At 35.8% G+C, this 26,324-nt stretch overlaps 1 protein-coding gene across 2 annotated transcripts in view; it reads left to right on the forward strand.

Annotated features, from left to right (window-relative positions):
* Positions 1–1,721: 1,721 nt before the first annotated feature.
* The window catches only part of nfatc3a (nuclear factor of activated T cells 3a), a 47,877-nt gene continuing 23,274 nt past the window's right edge, over positions 1,722–26,324 (forward strand). Inside the window, exons 1-3 of one of the 2 annotated variants that reach the window (XM_041268452.1) lie at positions 1,722–2,256; positions 14,675–15,809; positions 18,298–18,460. In XM_041268452.1, the coding sequence (XP_041124386.1) occupies positions 2,166–2,256; positions 14,675–15,809; positions 18,298–18,460 (1,389 nt within the window). In that variant the 5' untranslated portion in view covers positions 1,722–2,165. Of the gene's footprint in view, positions 2,257–6,082; positions 6,522–14,674; positions 15,810–18,297; positions 18,461–26,324 lie in introns of those variants that run through there. The other variant, XM_041268453.1, reaches the window with a different exon arrangement.

Genomic DNA, 26,324 nt, shown 5'->3' on the forward strand with positions numbered 1-26,324 from the left:
GGAGTTCCAAACCCTTCAGCCAATTAACTGGTTTAACAAGACCATTGGGTATTTCAGACTCATTTGAAAGCAGTCCCATGCAGACATACAGTATAGACACATTGCCTTTACTTTAGTGTGTGTATCTGCCTGTCATGTTGCACACGTTTCCTTTGTAATATACATTATGTAACGTACACACATACTTTATATATATATATGTGTGTGTGTGTGTGTGTGTGTGTGTGTGTGTGTGTGTGTGTACGTTACATAATGTATATTACAAAAGAAACGTGTGCAACGTGATAGGCAGATACACACACCAAAGTAAAGGCAATGTGTCAATACTGTATATATATATTACATTTCACTAGAAAAGTCTGGAAAAGTTGACATGTGTTCTACAGTTGTTTAGATTTGGGAGCTCCCCCAACAGGGAATTGTATTAATGCAGCACGGCCTCAAAATGTCAACCCTATATTGGCTGGATAAACCGCAGCATGTGTGCATGCACCCCACCCATCTTTCTGCTAGCCCTGTTTTTTCAGGGACTGATTGCACAGTAATTACTAATGACTGAGAATGTTGTGCTTAGTGTCGCAGCATGGTTTTACTATAAAGACACAGCAGGAGGCTGATTAAAGGTGAACTGAGGTTTTGAATCTTACAGGGTATTTTATTAACATGCAACAGCAGTCTGATCTTCAGGAATAGGGATGATAACGGAATAATAAATGAATATGCAATGAAAACACAGAATGTCAGATAACTTTGTTTTGTAGTTTCTAGTAGCTGCATATCAAGAATGAACACTGCATTACCTGTGATTTTCATGATAGCTGCGTGCCCTCGGTCTGCGATAACAATGCACACCCGAATGAATGTTCCTAAGGGCTTGTATAACAATAGAACCAAATTACACTTGTAAGCTTTTCAATTCCGCCTGTTTGCCTGGAAGCAAAAGACAACAAAAGCTCCGATATGGAACATTAAGAGCGGTCGTATTTCGTTGCAGTGTACACAAGGTTTGCAGCCTATTCTGTTTTCGTTGCGTGCACGGTATAGTGGGTGTATTGCTTTTGTACCGTAGAGAATGGCTGTCTCGTAAACAATGCTGCGAAAGCATATATACTAATGCTGTGCTCTCCCGCCATTAGCGTGCTGAAAGCAGTCGAGGCTGAAACAGACAGCACTGCATTCTATAATATTATAACAAGCCGGCACCGGGGTCAATACGCTGTGAATGTAGCAAAAAGTGACTTGTTTTTCAGCACTAACCCCTGCGTTTTTAAAATAAAGTAATGTATTACAACTATCCCGATTTTGATGAAACTTCTCCTCATAAATATAAGGGAAAGTCACTTTAGGAATCAATGACCTGTGTATTCTTTTATTTTTTTAACAATTATCTTGATAAAATCTCAGAATGTAATCGTATTACCATACACCAATTATATTTTGAGTAGTCTACCATAAAATATGCGTTTATTCATTATTTTTAAAGAAAAAAAAAACGCTTAAGGACAACGGCGGTCTACGGTACCCTAGCTACAGAGTATACTGCAGTAAAGTAGGCAGCTGTTAAACTAATGTGTGACTCTCTATGTATGTGGTACAAAAATAAAAGAACAATTGTGTCAGCACTTCAAATCCCACAACGCCCTGCTCCCCTCTAGCACCTCGTGTCTGTGTATTCTTGCGGAGTCTGCGGACGTCACCGCCGGAGCTGCCCTGTCACGCGCTGTTAGAAAAAGTTGGAATTGAAGCTCGAGACGGAGAGAGAGAGGAGATGCACTAATCACCCTGTCATCATCATACAAACAAACAAACAAACAAACAAACAAACAAACACCAAAAAGAACTGCGAAAAACAAAATCATAACAACATTACCACAAATAAAAACCGAACACACACACACACACAAAAAAGAAAAGCAACAAACCGACCTTCATTAAAATAATAATAACGATTAAAAAGAAAAAGTCTTGGAACATAAGCGCCCCCGGGATCAAGACTCAAGTGTCCATATATATATATTGATATATATATATATATGTAACGCTGGCTTCGCGTCCACGAAATTACATGTACTAGTAGAAATTTACAGCCTCAACTTTCTGTTTAAATGTTGTGAGGTGAAGACGGATTTAAAAAACACCGGCGTTGAGAGCGAGTCGCCTAACCGATGAGTACCGCGAACTGCAGCGGCAATGAAGAGCTGGACTTCAGACTGATGTTCGGGGAGGACGGGCAGCAGCCGCCGCTAGGCCCCGCAGGTTAGTGCTTAAATGGGTCTCGTTATTGAGCAGTGTCCAGTCTGTGCCTCCGTTTCACGACGTTACAATACTTTGAGAAACACGTTATTATGACTACAGTTTTTTTTTTTTTGCTTTGTTTTTAATGGGGGTGCGGGGGGGGGGGGGGGGGGGGGGGGCTTGCTCAAGCAGGGATTTAAAAAAAATGAAATGTTGCGCCCGGGTTTAAAGAACTGTCAGGTCAACCCGCGTTGAAGTTAAAAAAAAAAAAAAAAAAAACAAAAAAAAAAAAAACAAAAAAAAACAAAGCTTGGATTATTTTAAAGCGGAAAACGCCATATTACTTTTCTTTTGAGTACCGGTATCACTTTATTACATGAAATTGACTTGACCCTGGTAGAAAAAAATATGTATACGTGATTATCGAGGGATTTGGAGTTAGTAGTCGCAGTGTTAGGATGTTTAATTTCAAGTTGAACACGTTAACTTTCGTTAACTGCTGCGTTTGTCCTGTATTGTAATACAAAATGCAACATAATAATATACTTAAACAAAAAAGTAGCGCTGTGAGGTAACCCAGTTGTATACTCTGCTACTGACAGTTTAGCAGCTAACTAGACAACGTGAACAGAGAAGTGCATTTTTCGTTATGCAAAAGGAAGTACATCTTACAAACAGCGATTTAAAAAAAATAAAAACAAAAAACGGATTTTTTTTTTTTTTTAACGGGAATTGTACTAAAACTTGAAACAATAATAATTATACAAGTTATTTTTAATGTCCTTCAATTTTTCACATCTGGCTGTAACTTTTGGAAGACTTTTAAAACTCTCGGTAAAATGGTTCTCCGTTTGGTTTGTGTTGTGTTTTTAGTTAATACTGACTTTTGCTTAGTTAAGCAGAGTTGGGTTTTTGTAGAAAATCGAGATAAACTGGTTTTCAGTACTTATTTACGTTTCGTGTACTTTGACGTTTTATTTTACACAGAGCTGTGCCAGCTGTTCCAGTAGTTGTGGAGAGATGTGCTGAATTTTTATTTTACTGTAATTGAATAGATGTGTAATGTATATTTGAGCTCTGTTACCGTGGGAATAGTTGGAAGTATTTTGTGTCACTGGAAGGACAGTGCTGTTACAAAACAAGCATTTTAACCTGATACAAACGGCTTTCTTTACAGATTTGTTGTGCTTGCTTTTTGGGATTAAAACAAAGTACAGAATCTACACAGCTGTGTGATAAGTGCAGGACGTTTTCCCAATCTGTTATATCTAAATAGAATCGTTATTTAAAGGGTTACGACTAGTACTACTACGACTAATAATAATAATAAAAATAAATATAAATAAATTCGTAGTTATTTTGCCGTTTTGCCCACATTGATCTGTGTTTACAGTTTCTATTATCACTGCAGCAATGTTTTTAGTTACAGACACAGACAGGCATCCTCTTTTCAATTTACTGCATGTTAGGAGCGATAACAGACCTTGAAGGTCTGAAGTAATTTCACATTGCCAGAATGTAAAACAGGATTGTCTAGAAACATGGTGGTGATAAACAGATTTTTGTGGCGCACTGTTGTTCTAATTTTTGTGAAATGTGAAAAGACAAATGTTTTATGGTGAGTAAGTAGTAGGCCCGCCTGGGCTCATAATAACCTTTTGCCTTTATGCCTTTTATGCCTTCATAGCATAGATAATTAAGTAGCTTGTAATTAACTATTTTATAATAATGTTACAGAGTAGTAACAAAGAATATGTATTTTGATTTTTTTTTTTAATACATATATAGAAGTATTTATAGTAAAACCTTACAAAACATTTAACTGTATATGCCATAGGATTTCAGTTGGAAACCTTTACAAATTAGTGTAAAATGGGCTGTGGGAAAAATGCATAATATTTGAGCCACTTGAATACTCATTAAAAAAATAAATCTAACTTTGCTTTGTCTGGGCAAAAAACTTTAATTAGTTTAATTTCTTAAGAAATTAAAAAGGAGCTAGGAGTGAATTATACATGCTATAAAATGTAATTTAAGAACTATACAACTTTGCCATTTGTGTTTCCCGAATTTAAAGAGACGTGTATGATTGCAGTGCATGTTTACTTTCCCTGGTTCACTCTGTGTAGTGACCATACATTGTGCTAATGGCATCACAAGTTAAATATGAGCTTGAATAGTAGAAGTCTCTAATCCAGTATTTAAAAAGGAAACCGGTCAGGTATGCATTTTTGTACAGTCCTCAAGAGTTTGAATTTGTGTACAGTAGGTAATCGGGTATCTACTGTAAGCCAGTAGCTCAAGTTACCGTGATGGATTGATCCTGGTGACAGAATCGCTTCTTATTCTTATTAGATATTTAAGCAAGGTAGATTATGACTCTGGTAATGATGAATGTTCGTTGCTGGCCAAGAGACCGTCTCTTCCACCTTAACAATTTTCTGCCAGACACTAGCAATGAAGAAATTACTTCCTGTAATTCTTTAGACGAGCATCTTCAGAATCAATAAGGGAGAGAATTTAATGATTGTGTCAAATTTAAATGTAAAAGCCATGGCTTTTAAAATCATACTCCTTCCCAAGACAAATATCTGTTTCGCCTTGGCATGAGAGATCCATACAGTATTTATACAGCAGCCCATCCATCTAAAATGTTTTTCTAAAGTGGCTGGTCTGACTTTAAATGTTTTATTGTAGCTGCAGACAACTTGTTTCTTGTATTTTTAATTGGAGTTCTTCTGCATATGGACCGCAGCTCCAATATAAAATTAAATAGAATTGTAAAATGATGTTGGATATCTGTCATTGCAATTAAGCTTTCCGAAAAAAAATAAGATTGATAAAGAAGAAAAGTCTTTGTTTGGAATAAATACTAGAAGAATAATATATGTTTCTATTGGCCTCCTCTTTACATGTAAGGCTTAGTTAGTTCCAATCTTTGCAAATAGCACCTTTTTATAGTTTCATTGAAGCTTTCAAGTTAGTGTATTTCAGTTGTATTGTATAAAAGCCTTATAATAGATCTGTGATAAAGCATATCATCAAAGTTGCCACAAGTCTTTTCAGTGTGGTTTGTTTATGGTATTAGTGCTGTACAAGTCAAGTTAGCTGTGAGAGGAGCCAAAGTCAGCTTGCTTAAGAATAAAAAAGAAATACAAAGAAAAATAAACTTATGATTGATCATACAGAACAGAATTTAAGAACACTTTTAACAGCATATGTTTGGTCTAGGTACCTCAGAAAAAACATTAATAAAAAAAATGGCAAGCAATTTGCATTTAACAACCTAATTGTCTGAACATTAAACTGATTTTAGTATTATTCACTAAATGGAGCTACTTTGGACCCCCATGTTAATCGTTTTGTACTTAGTTATCATCTGTTACAGTATGAGGTGAATAGCTAAGTAAGACGTTGCCTTTCTTTGCATCCATTAACAGTACATTATGTGAATTTGCATGCAACATGTAAGGTTCTCTATGCATTTTTGTTTTATTTAGTCATTGTTCTTTATGTCGTCAACCAATGAAAGATTGGTATTGCAAGCAGTTGAAAGTGGTTTGTTTTTCTGAACCAACAATTAAAACTACATTTGGAACTTTTATTAAATACTTTCTGTAATAGATGCCTCTACTCAGCTGTTTAAATAGGAAACAACAGGTCAGGTGCATTCAGCAAAAGCATAAGAGAGGCGTTGTCTAAAACTGCCCTCATTGGGTCAAAGAGGAGGAGACAGATTGACTTGGCAACAGGCCCAACCTCTAAAACAACATCCAAGTCATCAAATTTGCCCAGGCACGCCATGTGCAGTTCAGATGGCAGTGGAATTTAAGAAGAGCGCAATGATCAGCTGGTTACAGTCGCTACTTCAAGCACAGAGCTGCATCAAGCACAGAGCTACATCAAGACATTTTCTTTTCTTCTTTCATCAATCTGTGTGCCATGTTGTTTCCACCTGTCTGACTTTTTTCTTTGAAATCAGTCAGCTGTTGGCCAGGTTTGGCAAGCTGACCCAAGCAATTTTAAAATTGAAAAGCAAGGAAAGCAATACCAGAATACATAGCTAATAGCAGTCCATTTTATCTCTTGCCAGTCGTGGGAAGGACTGAAATTTCATCGCTCTTATGGTGAATTATTTTAGGCGTAGATTTGGACTGTCGGGTTAAGACAGGAGTACATTTTAATTTCAATTTTAAAAAGAAAGTGAAATACTCTTTTTCAAAGTGGTTGTTTGAGCAGGAACAGGAATATAAGAGGCAGAAGTATGCTTTGTGCCACATCAGCAGGTGAGAGGCTTTGTAAGCATAACTTTTGCTTATGCTTAATTTTTTTTTGGTGCATGAAGGGTGGGGTTTAGCATGGTATTTAAAATGAAAACAAAAGTAGACGATGCAATGTTAGCTGCTGAGTTCTATTTTTTTGTGTGTGTGTACTGGGTACTGTATATTCACTGTTAGTTGCTGTGTATTCTTGCATTTGGACAGAAAAATAGCAAACCTTAGCAAGACATAACAAAACTTATTCAACCTTTAGTGGTGATTCTATCAGTAGAAACCCTTAATAGAAGAATTCAGGTTATTTTGAGTACTCATAATTGTGGATTTCATAAGGATTTGCTTGTTTTTAAACAATTATGGTATATTCTGCTGCTGCTGCACTTGTCAGATGAAAGAAGCATTTGCTTCTGTAGCGCTTGAGCAGCTATGAGCGGTATTTCTCTGGTTTAAATTTAGTGTAACAGAACCCGCTATAACAAGACAGATCTGAATTACACTGTTGAACAAGTCATCAGATGTTGAGTTGGTTTTATTTTACTTAATTAGGGTGGTTTCACAGATCCAAATAGCACTAATCTTGGACAGCTTTACCTTAGGTAACAGGTAGTCCAAGATTGGTGCAGGGGTGTGCAATTTCTGAAAAAAAAAACCTCCTTGTCCAAGGGACAAAATGCTAGAAAAATATCCTTGTCCTTCATAAAAATCTACTTGCCCCCTCCCCAATCCTGGTTGTGCGATGCAGCCGTTCTTCACTGGGGATTCCGAGGGGGTGTCACATTGGCTTTGGTGCTCCCAGGGTTTGGGAGGTGGGATACGGCTTAGACTGTTTCTCTTCACCGCTCTGCGGCGACCCCTACAGAGTCTCAGGTCCCTGTGTGGAGAAATAATAACAATAATAATAATAATTAATAATAATTGGGCATTGCCAACTGGGAGAAAATCAAGGGTAAAATAATCGGAGATTCTAAATGTATAACATTTTAAGAATTTTCCTTTCAGTGCAGTTTGGAACACATTTGCTTGTAAACTAAAGTAACATACTAAGAGTGCAGCTATAATAAGCAATACTTGGAGTTATTCAAATATAACAATAGCTTCGGCCTGTTTTTTTCTCCACTCTTTCTCTGTAAGCTGAATTACAGGTGTTTTAATTAGTTGCATCACAGATACAAAATCATTGCCAACTGTTACTGTTGCTTTGTGTGATTCTGATTTTACAGTTTTATAACTACTGAACCCTTAGATTTTTAAAGGACTTGTGTATAACCTGCCCTGTTTCTCTGCATTCTTTTACTGTTTTTTTGACCAAAATACACGCAATATTTACAGTAGGTTTCTTCTTTTGTTTATTTCTATTATATAACATTTTCTTATATACATTTTTTTTTAAATGCTGTACAACATTTTACAGCTCTTTTCCCTCAAACATCTTGTCCCACGATGGCTGACTGGAACTTTTTAAAAAAAACATTAATGTGTTAAGATCCCAGTCCACGCTTGACCACAAAGTTTCTAATCCACTAATACCTTAATGACTATTGGGGTACATCCCTTGTGTAAGCACAGCTTATACTGTAACGATCAACCCGTTTTAAAACATGCAGGGTGCAAGGTATACTGTGTAAATTATGGTTATTGTGTTTTTATTTGACAGAAACGCCTTAACATTCTGAGACTGTCACAAACTTCATGGTTACTGTCAATAAGCTTAGCTGATCAGTTGTGTTAAAAAGGAGACAGCTAACAAGTACAAGGATTTTATTGCTACGGGTATGCAGTCTATATACTGTGTCTTTAAAAGTCAGGGTTCTCTTAACTGAGCATATGGATTCTTCTGGATTAATTTTGTTGCTTTAATTAAAGCTGAACACAACAACTGTACTGTAGTATATGCAAAAATGCTGGTTTGGGGTTGACTGATGACAGATTGTTACTGTTAATTGCCTGTACAGTAATTATTGCACCAGGAGATCTGGTTGGAACTAAATGCGTCAAATAGCAGGCTTGTATGGTGATGTGGAGTTTCCTGAGTGACTTCCCATCACTGTCTTTGCTGCTCGAATAAGTATATGTATATTGTTTACCTCTTTTAAGATAATACAGTATAGTTAAGAACTGTCTGCTGTAAATACATATTCGGTTCTGTCATTTTAAATAGAGAAAAAAAAAGTTTTCATTTGTGTAGTACCTGTCCCATAGAGTACTTTAGCAATTTGCTTCTCTTACTTTAAATAAACAAACAGTTTCATCATTATATTCACAAAAGCCCTCCAAGGAGTTTATAAAGGTGCCAACTAGAAGAATATGATTGTGTGCTGGATTTCACAAGATATGATTTGTTTGAAGAATGGAACCAGGGTTTGGGTCATCAGATGAACACAGAGCTACTGTATAAAGCACCTTAGTGGGTGACACTGGCATTGCTCAGTATTTAGATGTACACTGTCTGTCTAAATCAGCTGAACTTTTTGACCTACGCAGGGTTTTCCAATTCACATTCTGTCTAAATCATTTGAGATTGAGCACCTTCTAAACAGTCCATCTATTGTGAGAATACTGGTCTATCTACAAATATTCCAGTGAGTCGTCATGCAGAACCTTTGCAGTGCACTGTGAAATTCCTCACTGCTTATTTATAAATAATGCAGTGTCAGAAGACTACACAGTGTTTGTTTTTCTTTTGCTTTGTTTGAAACCAGTGTATTACAGTTTCCTAGTAACTGAAGACATTGTATTCTGTACAGCAAAATTGCTATGCATATATTCAATTTAAATTTAGTGCGTACAGTAGGCTTTTCATTTATCTAATACAGATTTCCTGCTTGCCTCTTACTTGCAATAAGTAATTAACCAAGGTCCACTGGTGTCCATAACATCTGCTGTAGTGTACACTGATGATACTTAATGCTGGACTGAAAAAGATGGTTTGAATTCAAAGGATCATTGTCTGACTTCTTTATCCGTAAGGTTATCACAGCATGAAGTCACTAATTAAGCAGCCGTTTTTAGATTCTCAACACATGTTGATGACAGCTTAGCTAGTGCTTTACTCATACAGGTAACTGTTTGAATTGTGAGCTTCAGCTGCTTTTGTCTTCATTTTTTCATAAAGAAATATTTGTAATCATTTGTTCTACAGTAAGTTGCGGAAATAATTAAAAACAAAATCTGTAAAAACACACGGATTCCCTTTGATGCAGTTACTAGAAATGTATTATATTTGTATCACATTATGGGAAATTGAATTGCAGTATACAAAGGCAGTGGGGTCTATTTAATTCAAACGGTAGTTGATCTGAATACAATTGCCATTTAAAATCTTTTTTTCTTCATATGTTTACAATCTGGAATAAACTAAACATCCAATGCACTGCTGGATGTTTGATTTCCAGAAACTTGGGACCATTACGTTATTTAAACAGTATTTAAATCTGACTATTCTTGGTCTTGGACAAATTGAGGATTCAGAAACAAAACCAGAGAAACTTGCATCCAGCATGACCAGGGCCACTTAATCACAATAGTCTTACCTGTCATCCCAATCCAGGCATGAGTGAGTGTGGCTTTCCTATTAAACAGAAAGGGGAAACTACACAAAAGCCATTTCACGAGACCTGTAAGATGAGCTGCTTTAATTTTCAAGCCTTTAAGAAAAGTTGGGTAAGGTTGCAGTGCCTTGGCTTTCTCGATAGAGAAATTTAATTGTTGCATCATTCCTCACTTCTTGGTAAAATAGATGTACTGTAGAATAAATGCTGGTCATTTTCTGATTATTTGGGGGCAGATTTGTTAAATGGGATGTCATATGTAACATGGTCACCCCATCTGTCACAAATCTGCCTAAATAATTGGACCCTTGTGCACCAAAATTAGTTAAGTAAATGGGATTTCAGATGTAACATGAAAACCACAAATTCTCAAATTGGCCGCAGTAATCACATGGCCCATTTAAGAAATATTTCCTGAGTTAGAAGTTACTTCTTGTTTTGGAACCTGTTTTAGGCTAAAGGAATACTAATCTTGAGCCATTTCTCTACTTTTAAGCAGGATTTACACAAACTACAGTAGCTAAAAGCAATGAAGAGGTTGGGTATACAGCACGCTGTTTCTCTTTATACTGTGGCTTCATCATTGGGACAAATTCACAGAATATTAACTCCAGGGCAAAACACCAGTTTCTTATATAAAAAAAAAAAAAGCTAGTAATGCTGTAAAACTAGTATGCACCCTCCAAAGTGAGTGTCGCAAGAGAAACGTAAATCAACCTAAAAAACATCTTTGTACTGGAGCAAATACTTAGTGAATGTTATCCAGATGGTGTTCTGTTTTTAAATAGAGTAGGTTTGATGTTAATTAGTTGTTGGGCTGACCCTATTTTACAAATGTAGTACAGTAGCTATAGTAAGCAGCTCCTTATGACTTTAAAGTTAGAAACACTTCATGCAAAGCCTGTGTCATCAGGCCAAGCAGCATTACTTTGCAACTAGAATCTGCTTAAAGGGAGAAACTCTTTGCTTATATTCAAACCAGTGTGCCATTCACAGGTCTCAGGTATTGCACGTGGCTACCCATTTAACAATTTCAGACTGTTATTATCTTAAGAACAGCAAATCCTATTAAAGTTCTTCATTTTAAATGAATATATTGTCAGCTGTATGGATACTTCAGTCATTAATGACGCCTCTGATTAAGTCTTCAAACCGTGATGGGCATATTGACTTTGAAATCATGTGGGATTTTGATCCCAGAAAGTGTATCAGTCAGGATTATTATCATGTTTATTAAATACAGAATGTGTGGGTTTTATTTTTTATTTTTATTTTTATTTAACAGCTTAAAACTGTTAAGCATTATTTCTAAGTATGGATTTGAACTTCAGATTAACCTTGCTGACCAGACCTGGGCTGTGATAGCCGACTGAGTTATATTCACAGCATGTGGGTTGACAGATAGCAGGTGTCCACGTCGGTCTTTACCAGGGTGTTTTCCCACTTGAAACTCAAAGCCGTTTTAAATATCAGGCTAAGCTGGTTGAGGGGCTCGGGGGATGGGTTGGAGGTGAAATCACAGACTTAAGACTTCTGATGACATCAACCTTAACTTTGCAAAACAACCTTTTCTTTAAAAGAGTGGTAGTTGACATTGGAAATGTGATTAGTAGTACAGTAGTTAATGGATGTTTTTATATAAAAGGGCGTTCTGAGTGTGTTCTACTGCATGCTCTGATTCGGTTGCCCCGTCCTCATTTTGTAATTTGCTAAATTGGGCAAAGAATTTATAAGTGTGTGTGTTGGGAAACTGTGGAGCATGTCTGACAAAATAATACCATTTAAACCTTGGAGAAACAATGGCAAATTGTTCTGTTTGTAAGGTTTAATTAAAGTAGCTTGTTAATGCAGGCCATATATTGGATCATTGGCAAGCAGTACAGTAATTCATTGAACTGTAATTTACAAATAAAGTGAAATGGACAGAGCTCATGGGATAGATAAATGTTTTGTTACTGAGACAAAATGTATCCATTTAAAGAGCTTTTTAAATCAGCCTAGATTTTTGGCTTCAGATTTGTATCAGTGGAGTGTTTCTGGGATCCACAGCGAAGTGTGTGATCCAGTCTTTTCACTTTTCAAACTTGCATTTAAATAATAAATAGGTTGCAGAAATGGGTGAATGAATCACTTAGCAACTCATTAGGCTAATTCTATTTCTTTTTTAAAAATGGGGGAATTGTTTCTGGTTTTTACATACAGTAACTGATCGTTTTGGACGTTGTTCTGTAAACTATATATCATACATGTAAGTTTCACCTTTAGATATGGGTACAAACCTCTTTACTAAAGCAGAACTGATTAAGTATTCTAACTGTTGAACAGGCTTATTGTTTTGGGTTCCTCCAATTTATTTAAATAATAAAAACTGGACACTATCCAATGTTACTTAGTGTGTTGGCATTTAAGGATACATATTCAAAAATATAAATGCATATCTTCCTTTTAAATATTCTGAAATACTGTACCAGATTGTACCATTTAATATGGTCAAATAATAAAGCAGTTACCTAATGCCTGAATAATATGTAGGATTTTCAGTCAATTTGGAAGTATGTATGTCTTAGTTTACAGCAAGGAAGAATGTACAACATTCACTGAAGTTTAATATACAGAACAGCATAAACTCAATAGAGATGGCTTACATGGTGCCCCAGGAAAGTCTTGTTTCGCCGCAGACTTAGTTAACATGGCATTAACATGTCTTGTGTTGTAACATCACCTACTGTAGGTTGCATTATTGGAGAGTAGGGGCAAAAGCCCAGAGAGTAAGTTTCAAGTATATCAGATTTAAAGTTTTTTTTAAGCTTCTGAAAAGTTTGTAGAATTGAAGCTTCAATAAAATAAAAGCAGCAAGTTTTTTTTTTTTTTTTAAAAGGTAACTACAGTATTACTAAATATGCAATTCTAAGCAGAACGGATCCAATAAAATAAAACCTATTGAATTTTTTTTTTTTCCTTTATTTGGTTTGCCAATAAATTGATGTTGGGTAACAAAGCTGAAAGTAATATTGTTTAGCCTTTGTAACAGAGTCATGTATGTTTGTAAATTCAGTGCAGAGTGTTTACTTTCATGTATAGGTGTGTGTGTGTGCGCGCAACCATTTTAAGTTTAACCATTTTAAAGCAGTTTAGTTTGCCTACCTGCTGATAGTGAAGAAATGTATCACTGATTCCATAATTGAACTTTATCAGTAACCTCTAAATGATGAATACTGTTTAATTCTGCTATCCTTTTTCACCCTTGTGCAGGCCACGTGCAGGACATTATGTGGGCGGCTGGCTTTTAAAGCCTTGTTATTTTTAGCACGGTGGTGACAGTTACTAGCAGACACAGTTGTGTGAATTTGTTTCCTCAGTACTGTTGTTCATCAGTTGTCCCAGAGTTTGAATGAGTCTTCTCCTCCAAAGGTCTACTGTACCTTACTGCAACCGTATCTGAATAATGTAATAGTAATATTTTACAATAATGGTTACCGTTGAACAGACACACAGGTAATTTTTACGGCCTGTTTGCTAATAGTGACCTTTATCCACGAAAGGCTTACTTAATACTTTACTAATGAATGAACAAGATAAATGTTGTATTTGCCTTCGTCTTTCTTATCATTTTACTTGACGTTGGATTGCTACTTAGACTTTTGAAGTACAATAACAACGAGCTGTAAAAGCTTTTTTTTTTTTTATAAAAAAAATATATTGAGCTGTTTGCAGATTAGTGAATATAGTCTCTGTTTTGATGAACAGATGTTTATGAAAGTGATTGTCGCAGTACAGTAGATTAGTTGTTGAAACATGCCCTGTTTTAGTTTTAAACAATAATTTAAGACTGTTGTAAAATAATTTGTTTCTCTCTTGCATATCTGTCTGTACTGCCAGCTCTGTTGTAAAATAATTTGTTTCTCTCTTGCATATCTGTCTGTACTGCCAGCTCTGTTAAACAGATGGCATCTGTAAGGTTGAAGTTTATTTAATCCTTGGAAGAAGTTATTTCTTCTATGTAAAATAAACAAATAATGATGTAACACAGACACCGAAATTCAGATTTGAGTTCTATGTTGTGCCGTAGCACCCTGTAATTTAATATTTTTTTTTTAACATGTATATTTGTTTAACTATTTCAACCAGATACTGGTTTAAATTGTACCATTTAATGCATAATGCTTTGAGTATCCAATGCATGTTTTTTAAAAAAAAAAAATATATATATATATATATATATATATATATATATATATATATATATTTTTTTTTTTTTTAGAGGAAATATTGCAAATTCTGCTTCTAATGTTTATACATCGTTGGCTACTGTACATTCCCTTTCTATGTATGGAAGAAGCATCAGTATAAAGACGCAGTACAGTGCACACTTAGTCATTTTGGATAATTTGGTGTTTTGCATGACAAAGGGTGCTTTGAAAATGATACTGCTACATAATCAAGATGTAACTGGTGTATTTAAGAAGTGACTTATTTAGCTAGTACTTTCAGCTGTTGCATAATCATAGTACATATAATTCTTTCCTCTTGTTTTTAATTATATATGAATTTATAAAAAAATGATAATTTATGAAAAATATGAATTTATTTTGTTTTCATTTCTTACTTTTTCAGATCTAGAACCAGATGACTCTGCATCATTTTACATCTTTAACGGTGACCAGTCTCAGTCTGTTGTCCACCAGCCCATAGGCATCCCTCGCCATGGAATGCAGTCACACTCTCCCATCATTTCACCTCCACCTCAGCTACGGGCGCACAAGAACTATGAGGGGTCTTGTGATATCCAAGAATCCAGATACAGTCCAATGGGTGGTCCCAAAGCCTTTGAGTGCCCTAGTATTCAGATAACATCCATCTCCCCAAATTGTCACCAGGGAATAGAGGTAAACGATGGCGAGCTACAAGCAGATGGTGCAGATAATGATTACCATGAAAGACTTTTATCAAGGGACCACCTTTATCTTCCTCTTGATCATTCTTACAGGGATTCCTCCTTAAGTCCTAGTCCTGCTAGCAGTATTTCTTCCAGGAGCTGGTTCTCTGACGCATCCTCATGCGAGTCATTCTCTCATGTGTATGATGATGTAGACTCAGAGCTCAATGAAGCTGCTGCTAGGTTTAATATCGGGTCTCCCTTGGCCTCTCCAGGTGGATCACCAAGGGGCTATGTGGGAGATGAGTCCTGGCAGCCAGCCTACGGGTTTGGTCATTCTTTGTCTCCCATGCACTCTCCAGGCCATTCGCCAAGAACCAGTATCACTGATGAAAACTGGTTGAGCCCTAGGCCACCTTCAAGACCTTCCTCAAGGCCAACTTCCCCCTGTGGAAAAAGGCGGCACTCCAGTGCTGACATCTGCTACCCCGGCTCTCTCTCTCCCCACCACTCCCCGAGTCCCTCCCCAGGACACTCTCCCAGAGGCAGCATTACAGAAGATACTTGGATAAGCAATACAGCTCTTCACAGTGGACAGGGCCATAACCCTGGAATAGCGCCATTTCAGTGCTGCCCTTCTGAGGCAGATATCCCCTCCAAAACAAGGAAGACCTCTCAGGACCAGACTGCCACACTGTCCGGGAAAGTGGAGCACTGTCTGGATGATCCTGGAAACATGTCGCCGTCCCTAGGGTCCCCAGTAGATGATGCTCAGCATCTACTGAAGAAAGACGGGCCCGGGGAACAGTTTCTTTCTGTTCCTTCACACTTCAGTTGGAACAAACCAAAACCAGGCCATACTCCCATCTTTCGGTACGTACTTGTTTGTACTGTGTATAAATGTATTCTTTTTTTCAGCCAACCGCATGAACAGACGCAAGATACCAGATTTCCAGCTTCTTAGGCCATTAACTAATCTTTAGCTAAAATGTTCTAAAACTGACACCCTCAGTCATACATTCTATAACAAGTTACACTCTGCAGGTTCATTTCTGTTTGTATTTTTGATTGGAAAGGAAGAATGCATCTTTAATTACTGTATTATTAGCTTTTTATACACACACACACACACACACACACACACACACACACACACACACACACACACATATATTCATGTTGAGTCAGCATCTTTAAAATTAAAAGAATAGGAAATTGCAAAATGAGTAACATGTGACTCTGCGTACAGGACGTGACAATGCTGGATTACCACTGTGAACAGTATCCATTTAATCTAGTTGTGCAGCAACATCAGTATGCACTTCCATGTGCCAGTCAGTGTTTACTTGCAACTGCTGAATTTGACTGTTTTAAAAATGAATGTGCATCATAAGTATACAGTGACAATGTTACATATCTAGGAAAGGGTAATACCACTCTAACCTGCAGACCTCTTTAGTAGTTAACTAAGAACATCTGGCCCATTTTGCTTGTTTGGTTGTTAGTAGCTTATTTTTCCCAGGATCTCATCAATCCGCTTCTTGATGGATACCAGGGTGTCAGCTTCAACAACATTACTGGGGAGTTGGTTCCAGACTCCAACAAAAAATAGCATGTGTAATTTCAGTTTTGAATAGAGAAGTCTGCCCACACTTCTCTATTGATAATGTTTCCCTTCCATGATTTTATATGGAAACCACTTAATAAAAGACAAGAGCAGCCTTTTAATATGTTGCATGCATGCAGCTGAGTTTAGTTACACTTCTTCCCTGGAGCAACTTTGAAAGGCTTTCCATAAGAGTATGATATGCCACTTTTTTCCTACAATGCCCTTTACTTCAAAATACAATTCAGATTGAATTGACTGATTTAACTTTAATGTCTTAATCAGATCAGATAATGTATACAATACAAAGGACTTTATTATTGCAGCAATTGTGTCATACAAATGTTTTGAAATGTATACTCAAATATATTGGAAACCACTTCCTATCACTACTGCAGGAGTAGTTGGTTATGGAAGTCAAGCTCTGTTATAGTCCATGGAGCTATGAAAAGATAGCTTTATTAAGCTAATATTTAATTAGGAGTTCCTTCTGCTCACATACTAACATTTTGCTCAAAACTGGAATATGTATAAAATTGTAACTTACAGACGCTAAAGCATTTTGTTTGGATTAATGGATTTTTTCTTTTTTTTACCTGTATGTATTGCAATGCTTTTTTATTTGTACTGTTTAATGTTGGGTCCAAATTAAGCAGAATGTGCTAGTAATTCATCAGGAAACTGTTTAAAGTGCTCTTCAGCAAGTCATTATTTTCTGGAATGCAGCTCTTCAAACACAAATGTAGACTTTTAATAAATAAAGCATTTGAAAAGTAAGAAACTCAGGAATGATACAAGGAATGTAGTGTACAGTGGTTCAGAGAAAATGCACACATTCATTCAGAAATTATTTGCTTTTCCCGTTAATCTCTACACTTCAAAAAGTGCTTTGGATTATTTTTAATAATCTTGTACAAATGTGAAATGGCCAACCTTTTAAAAAATGTTTTAACACTGTGGGCAAAGATTTTCTTAGGATTGAGGTGCTTGTGACTCGTGGAGTGGCATTGGGGTGTGGAGCCTTTCACCTTGAGATTTAATTGCACTGCAAGTTGTCTTTTGCATTAATCACAGTAAACTTAGGGTCTAGGTGATATAAGTGTGTGTGTGTGTGTATATATATATATATATATATATATATATATATATATATATATATATATATATATATATATATATATATATATATATATATTTATTTATTAACTTATCAAGAAAAATCTCATTAATAGAAATCCTCATTGAGGTAAAATTCACACACAAGAAAGTGATTTATTTTATTTAATTTTCATGTTTAAAACGTGAGTGCTGTTTTAGAGGTTAATTTGTATTATTGCCAGATAAAACTTAATGATAGCAAAAACCAGTATTTTGTTACTGTTTTGAAAATTGTTTTACCACTTTTTGACCTGATGGGTATTCTTTCTGAATACAATCTGTTAATCATTGTTATTTTTTTTATAATCTGTAGTGAGTATAAAAAAAAAAAGATTCAATTTTCCACCATATGTTTTTCCTGTTTTTTTTTTGTTTTTTTTGAGAAAGTATTTTGAGAAATACTATTTACTACCATCATTGTGCTAAGTACTTTTGTTAAGAATTGTATTATTATTATTATTACCACCATACTGTATGTGTTTAATCTTAGTGTTTTAAGAGATGTTGTACAAAAGACAGCCAAAGACCTCACTGTTTTACAAAGTTTTAGTGGTAATTGCTTTTTATTTACGTATTTATTTATCTTTGTGGTTACAGCACATCCTCATTGCCACCACTAGATTGGCCTTTACCAAACCAGTTCGGTCAATATGAGTTGAAGGTTGAGGTTCATCCCAAAACTCATCACAGAGCACACTATGAAACGGAAGGAAGCCGAGGAGCGATAAAGGCAGCTTCCGGAGGGCACCCGGTAGTAAAGGTAAGGCACGGTGATCTTGAATGGTACTTGTTGACGTATGTTGTACAAAAGTCTTTAAAGGAATTGTTGGGTGGCGTGAAACAGAAGTAAAGGTTTACGTGTCTTTAGGAGTTGTCTTACAGGCAGGCCTCTTGCATCTTCCCCATTTCACTGGGCTTTTACATGGTGGACCAATTGTCTTGGTTGCCTTCTGCTTGCCTTGTGCCACACCATCTGTACATGCATTTACATTGTTAACTAATATCATGGACAGGTAAGTTTTCAGTCACATTCTTACATTTCAGTAAGAAGCCTAGGAGATCCCTGCAAATAGATGGTAAATATTTAATGCGTCCCCGGCAATGGCTGCCTTCTGTTGGAGCATGATACCATTCCATCCCTGCAATCCCTAATTAGGCGGAGTGTCTCTAGTGTGTTACTACACATATGCTCTGAACACCCCGAATTAACATAACACATGATAGATTCAGTACTCTAGCTTTTATATATACTTAGAAAACTGCAATTTACTGATAATTTAGTTAATAGTTAAAAAAAAAAAAAAAAAGTGTAAGCAATGTAGTTCAGTTTACAGCACAATCCAGCCGTACCTGTGTAAAAAGTGCAACAGTTTGCAGTTAGTTGCTCTATAACTGCAATTTTGACTGCAAATTGAGATTATTGTAACACTAACTGCAATTATAGGGCAGTTAAACTTTTTTTTTTCTAAGCTAATGTGAGTTTGTAGATGCATAATTTAGATATTCACTTGAAGCTGTGGGACTTTGAAACAGGTCAGTCCTCACTTCCACACCTTTTCTCTATACTTTTAATCTGGGACATTTCTTGTTTCTGTGAATGGGTACTTATTATTTGACATCAGGTGCGCCAACAAGGTCAGGCTTTCATAATCTTTATACTTGTTGAGGAAAACTGTGGGGTTATGTGGACACCTGAATGGGTTAATGTAGTAGTCTATTAAGTCCTCTTTCTTGGATAATTCTCAGTTGTGATTCCTAAACTTGGCTCTAGTTCTATCTTTCCTTTTCCAATTCCAACAGATATAATTTCTCCTTTTAGATCAGACTCACTGGGATACTTGTTAAGGGGGTAGTAGGGGTTCACATCGGAACAGGCCACAGTCTCCTCTTACTTGAACTTCTGAATTATCGGTTTAACGTTCAACAATGAATATAGAATTCCTGCAGCATGCCAAAGTACATTACTTGGAATATAGGTAAAACTGGGAAATACAAAAAGCCATCAAGGTTGCCGATCATTGTCTGCTTTTCATTATTTTACTTTGTTTTGAACATTTTAATTGTACAGTCTTTTGTGTATTCTTTGAAAGCATATACATTCTTGTAATTTTTTTGTGGAAAAGCTTAGTCTTTTTTTCTCTCTGGTAGTTGACAGGTCTGTAACAACCTCATCTCTTGACAATAATTGTTCTTTGTTGCTCATTAGGCTGCTTAAGGAAGAAGAAAATGGAGCTTCTTACAGAGAGTTGTAGGCAAATTGCCATCAGAGGTATTCCCTTACGAATTGGGGTTTACCTTGTAGCAAGCAACATTTTTCAGAGAACTAGCTGCAGCAAAGCTTGGCTACTAAAACTTAATTACTTGTTTTTACAGCTTCTCTCGAGAATACTGTGTTTTTTTTGTGTATAGTGTTCTCTCTCTCCCTCACACACACAATGAAAAAAACCTATATGCTAATGTTTGGTGGATTAATTACAGTTTGTTATTTCTGAAACTATTATTGTTTTTTTAATGTTTCAAGCATACAGAACATAATTTTAACCATCAAAACAGAAAAAAAAAATTATTAACCCTTGTTTCTAAGTAGGTCCAACTGTCAGATAGTGTGACAGACTGCTATGAAGTGATTATTACTTTTAAGTAAATCTGTTTTTAAATCTGGTTCCATATCTCACCAGCTCAGTTGATGGGTATAAAACCAGTACAAATCAGTTCAGAGAGTTTCCTTATGTCGTTTTTACTGGAGCTGAAAATGCTGCCAAGACTGCAAACTACGACACAGAACATGCAACAAGCAAACTTCTGTACTGCTCTACACATTGCGTACCCTGGGGTGGTGAAAGCCATCATTAATAATTAATACCCCAGCATTGTCCATTAATATGCAAGAATAATGAATAGATTCCTGCTTTGTTATCATTTAGTGGGATTCTTGTTTCTTAGAGTATTGTCTCATAAAGCAGTCCTTTATTTTCAAAGCATTTTAGTATAATGAACCCAATTCAATTTTCTGAGTTTTTGGTCTAGTTTTGTAACTTTAGTAATGGGTGTATTAAAGCCCGGCTAGGGGGTCAAGGGGCTCCTTTGTGGAACATGTTTATACTTGACATTAATGCTTACTAAAAATACATGCATACTTTATCGCTCATAACATTTCTCATTGTTTTGCATTATAGTTTCTAAAAAATGTATGTCTGTGTCGAATTTATTCTGAATGCCTTTTTGATTAAAAATCAAAAGTACAAAAGCTAATAGCCCTGGATATAATTGAATGGAATATTATTTATTGATACATTCTGAACATAATTGAACTGGTTTATCTTTTTGTGTATTAAGTAGGTTTATTCACATTAGAACTGTATACTAGTCACCATACCTGTTGCTAGGAGACTTGTAAGCCCATAACCAGTTTGGCATCTTCTGGCCTGTACGCATTTAATCAGCTTATTGTGTTTTCTAACACAAAGAGAACCCTAGTGTCTCGATGACATGCCTAGCTGGGGAGCCAGTGCAACCAGGTGCAAGATGCTTTCTAAACTCAGCATCGGGTTGAAAGCTGAAACACTGCAGTCTTTTTTGCATGTTGCTCATTCAGATATAGGGTTTTTGTTTTTCTTAACATTCACAGTCCTGAAGTTAAGGTATATACAGAAAAGAAACAATTAACTTTGACTGCTTATAAATGTTATTTACATACATATTTTCGGCAGGTGATAGTTATATAAATATAATTGAAAAGTTAATGGTACACTTTATTATTATTATTATTATTATTATTTATTACTATTATATAATAATAACCTTTTTTTTTAAAGCACAAAGGCTGGGATTTAGCTAATGATATGACAAGTCTTTCCAGGTGGTACATTTCCCATTGATTGAGTAATTACATATAAAATGAATAGATATTGGCCACATGTGGTTTTACTGTTTTCTTGCTTGTTTGTGAGGAGGAGAGATATGAAAGTGAAAAAGTCTGTATATAGGTAGAAGGACTATATGATAAATATAATTCTGTTAAAAATGTGGAAGAAACATACATAATCAAAATATATTTGTTTACTGAAGCTGCAGGTGCTTCCACAGTAATGGGAACTGAAAACACAATTTTGTGGGGCTTGTCCTTATTTTTGCATATCCTGTAATGACCTTCAGTCTTTGGCCTCCGAGCTGAAATTTTACATGCGCACACACTGACCTTTGCCATGGAAACGATACAGAAACACAGAATCAACTTGGCAGAGCTGCATCTGTGGAACAGCAGGTGCCTGTGTGTGAAAGTATAGTGTTACTGGAGGGAAGGTTTATATACAATTAATCACTGAAAGTCTGCAGCACCTAATTCACTATTTGAGCAATACTGGGCTAGGTGTTCATACATACATACTTTATATATATATATATATATATATATATATATATATATATATATATATATATATATAAAAAAAAATTGTTGAATTATAATAAAATTAGGGATGGGTCAGTGTAGTCGAATAATACACGATTACACAAAAATAAAAAAATATTTGAATAGCATATTACATGTTCAAGTACACGAAAATGACATATTAACTAGTAACAAACACGTCTTTTTTAAAAATGCTACCGCTTGACAAGTGTTCAAAGCCAGTGTTAAACCCTGCGCGTTCATGTGAATGAGATATTAAACGTAAGGACCCTAATTAATTATGCAATGCTTATAACAGCAAAATTCTACAGTAAACGTATTCTGTTTGAAATTGTTGCCAATTGTGTTTTGTTTTCAGCTAATGTTAACAGACACCCCCGCCCCCTCCCCCACTTGAGTTCCCATGTAATGACTGCACACAGCCGCTGTTGCTAGGCAGTCGTGAAACAGCTTTCGGGAGCACGGCACATGCTAAATGCTAAGCAGAACACTGCAATGACTAAGAAAACAGCGTGTGTATTCGAATACACGAAAGTGTTCGCCCCTATGCATTCGAATAGGAAATTACTCGAAATTCCCATCCTATATATATAGTTGCAGTCAAAAGTATACTTGAATTGTAGACATCTATTTTTTGTAACTTTGTTTGCCTCATCCACAAAAGCAAAACTTTTGCTGCAAAACATTTTTCCTATAATTGGGCTTGAGAAATTTCTAGAAATTATAAATTTCCATTGGAGTATGTAAACTTTTGACTACAAGTCTGTCTGTATATATGTATGTAATTAATTGTGTGTGTTTTTGTTCTTTCTTTTAAGTTTTACAGGGGGATTTTAATACAGTTTTAGATGATCCCACCGGGCTTGTTTTTGCTATTACTGGAGCATACCAGTGGAACAGATGCGGACCAAAATAAACAAGCTCAATTTAGATGTCTACATGTAATATTATACAGAGGTTTTATTTTAGTTTCAGTTTGCTATCCCAGCGTGCAACTGTTTCCCTGGTTCGGCTGTTAGAACTGCAGATTCATCTGCCCTGCATTTAGCAGCCGCTGAGGGAGGGTTTTGTTCGATTTAAATAACTGCAATGACACTATAGCTTGATATTCTTGAGTAATGAATGTAATTCTGTCAATCCTTAGTGTCGCAGTATTTGTTTTGTTGTTGTACAATGATGAGAATGCAATGACATGCTTGTCCGCCTGTGCTGCCCTTCAGCAAAGACTGCACACATGTTTTTATAAGATGATCCAGGTTTAAAAGGCCAGCCTTAAATTACTTACTGTTTTTTAATGACTTTCTCTAGTGCCATAAAGAAAACAAACAGATGACATGTATTAGGCAGTAATGGAGATTGTTTATACAGCCCTGCTTTACTAAATAAAAACATTCTTTCATTGTACAATGTATCTAACAAATATAACTTTTGTATGTTCTTAGCTTATGAGATTTAAACAAATAAAGCTCAGATTTAAACAAATAAATCAATAAATAATGGTTTATTATTCTTTGCTATTGGTGTTGCTTTCAGTGGTCAAGTTCAAGTTGATCTTCATGCCTGTGAACTGTTGTGACTGTCATAACAATCTCAGGCATCTGATACCACCCAGGTCATTCCTAAAAAAAAAATCTTCCTGGTAGACGGAAGAAGCAACGCTGATTCCCTCTCAGCTTGGGTGCACTGCTCGGAGATCACTTGCACAGCTGCACTGGTGTGTGTGTCTGTGTGTGTTTTTTTTCTATTCAAATATAACATTGTGTAGTATAAATAAATTATAAAATTCCATGATTGTTATTTTCCTTAGAAAAAAAAAAGTCTAACCTCTCAAATAAAATGAATACAAAACATGTTCTAACTTGATTCTAAATGTTGGTAGTCTTCTAACTGTGTTTGGATAGTATGATGAAAGCATTCTAAAATGCATTGTTTTCTTGTGGTTTTTAGAATGTGGGATGTTTTCAGTTGGAGTAGTTTTACTGTACCTATGAACATATTAAATGGAACAGCAGACAACGGTTTTGTTTTTGTTTTGATCTCAGAGTGTGCACCATATGCTGTGTCTGACACATGAGCTACCGCGGGTTTCTCTCTGTAAACAGAGCCGGAGAGCACGTTTCTGTTAAGATCTGAAGTTGATTTACTGCCCTCCCGGAAAGTGGTTTTGGCACACATCTTTCTTTGTCAGCACAGTTTCTTTGTCTTTATTTAATAAGCGTGTGCCTGGGAGGTTGCCCCCGGTGGTATTTTTAACCTTTACCTCCAGTTTCTTTGAACATTCAATGTATTGCGATTCATCAGATCAGTTGATTTTGGATAATCACAATTGGTTTTTCACAGCAGTGTATTGATAGAAATACAGCAATACAGCTTAAAAAAACAGTGATGCCTTGTTCCATGGAAAGACACTGTGTTTGTCATGTGGGTTCACTTTATACATGTTGCTACAGGTATTTAAGATCATTGTTTCAAGCATTTCTACTCTTAGAAATTGTACATGGGGATCTTTTACCTGCTTCAACAGTCTTTTAAAGAAAAACAAAATTGTATTTGTGGCATTCCACATATTGTATTTTTTTTTCTACTATCTTGCAAAAAAAAAGATGTTTCCAACTATCTTGCCTAAACAGTAGAATTTGAATTGACAACATAATTTAACAATAAGTTAAGTATAAGAAGAGTGAGTGTAATCTGTTCTGGAATTATATTTGCTTTGCAATGGCCTGGTACAGACAAAAGAATATTGTCTTCAACCTGTCCATCAGTGCCACCCAAGGTGGAAATATAACATATCTTTGCTTTAGGATCTGACTGTTCTGTCACAATATTTCTCTATTGTTGGGGGGACAGAGAAGCTTCTGTTTGTAAGACAGAATTATTATAGTTGTTTAATAATATGTGATTTCAGTTGTTGAGTGCAATATCTGTACAGGAATGGATACAACTGTATTGTTTTAATCACTCCTGTAGTGCTTTTAAGTTTCTTTTAGAAACATAAATAGTATTTAAGAAACAAACAAACAAACAAAAAAACATGGGTATGTGCTACAAATAGTTCTGTGTTAATGTAACCTAACAATAACAAGGTCACTGTTCAACTGGGGCTCAGTTTTCAAGGTCTCCTGGGAGTTTGTAGGTACAAGTTTCTCTGTACCTATAGTTAAGGCACACACCAAGGTTAAATAGCCTGCCCATCTGTTTTGCACCAACCACAGCATTTTAACAGAGTTCCATTGTTAAGACACTTTTTCTGCAGCAGTAGACCCTGTTGCTTATATTAGAAAATCTCCATCCCTTAGGAGTTTCTAACCGCTTTCTCACCCAACTCTGAACATTCACAGGGCAATATTTTCCCTGTAACAGGGGTTTTGTTTATAATTAAACCACAGAACTCCATCCATTGAGAAGTGAACTTGATAAGCAGGTTGCTCTGTTTTATAATATAAATAATATAAAGAAAAAGAAAAAAAAATTCCCCCACTGCAATAAAAAACGTGCATTTATTTGGTTTATGTATGTATGTGTGTATATGTGTGTGACATTACTTGCTGTAATGTCATCGTCTATGGGGTATTACTGTATTTTAGTCCTCACTTAAGTCTGTTATTTGCTTATTACCTTACTGGGACCAGCTTTAAAAAACTGTATTGCAAAAAAATATATAAAAAGATTTTCATGTGGGAGTTGCAGTTTGTAGAAATAAATAAATACATTATAAATGAATAATTAAAGCTGTGTTTTCAGTCAATGAAAGTGGCAGAATGTGTACTGCTGGTACAAGATGGAAGGTGGACAGGGAGAGATGGAACTTCTTATAGTTTGCAACAAACTGGCCCTGCAGAAAGAAAAGATGCACATTTTTTATCTATTTAGATTTGTCAAGCTTGCATCCCTGATGAAGAGAGTATCATTACACTGTGTTATTAAATACAGCCCGTTTCCAGTGAAAGCTTTGCTTTGATTAGTATTACTGTGCTCTTTGAGCATTTTGATTACACACAGTATTTGGAATACAGATGTAGGGGATTTTTTTTTTTGTATCATTATTGTTAACGTTATGGCCAAAAAACAGATTTACATTTAAGACATTTTTTCTGCAGTACATATGCACCTTTTCTTAATCTCTATATGAGTTGCTAAAAACTATTTTGCGCTTTAGCAGATAATTGTGTGTGCATTAATTTTCAATATTGCCTTTTAAGTAAGATGTTAG

Source organism: Polyodon spathula, chromosome 13, assembly GCF_017654505.1.
Source record: "Polyodon spathula isolate WHYD16114869_AA chromosome 13, ASM1765450v1, whole genome shotgun sequence".
NCBI classification, from domain to species: domain Eukaryota; kingdom Metazoa; phylum Chordata; class Actinopteri; order Acipenseriformes; family Polyodontidae; genus Polyodon; species Polyodon spathula.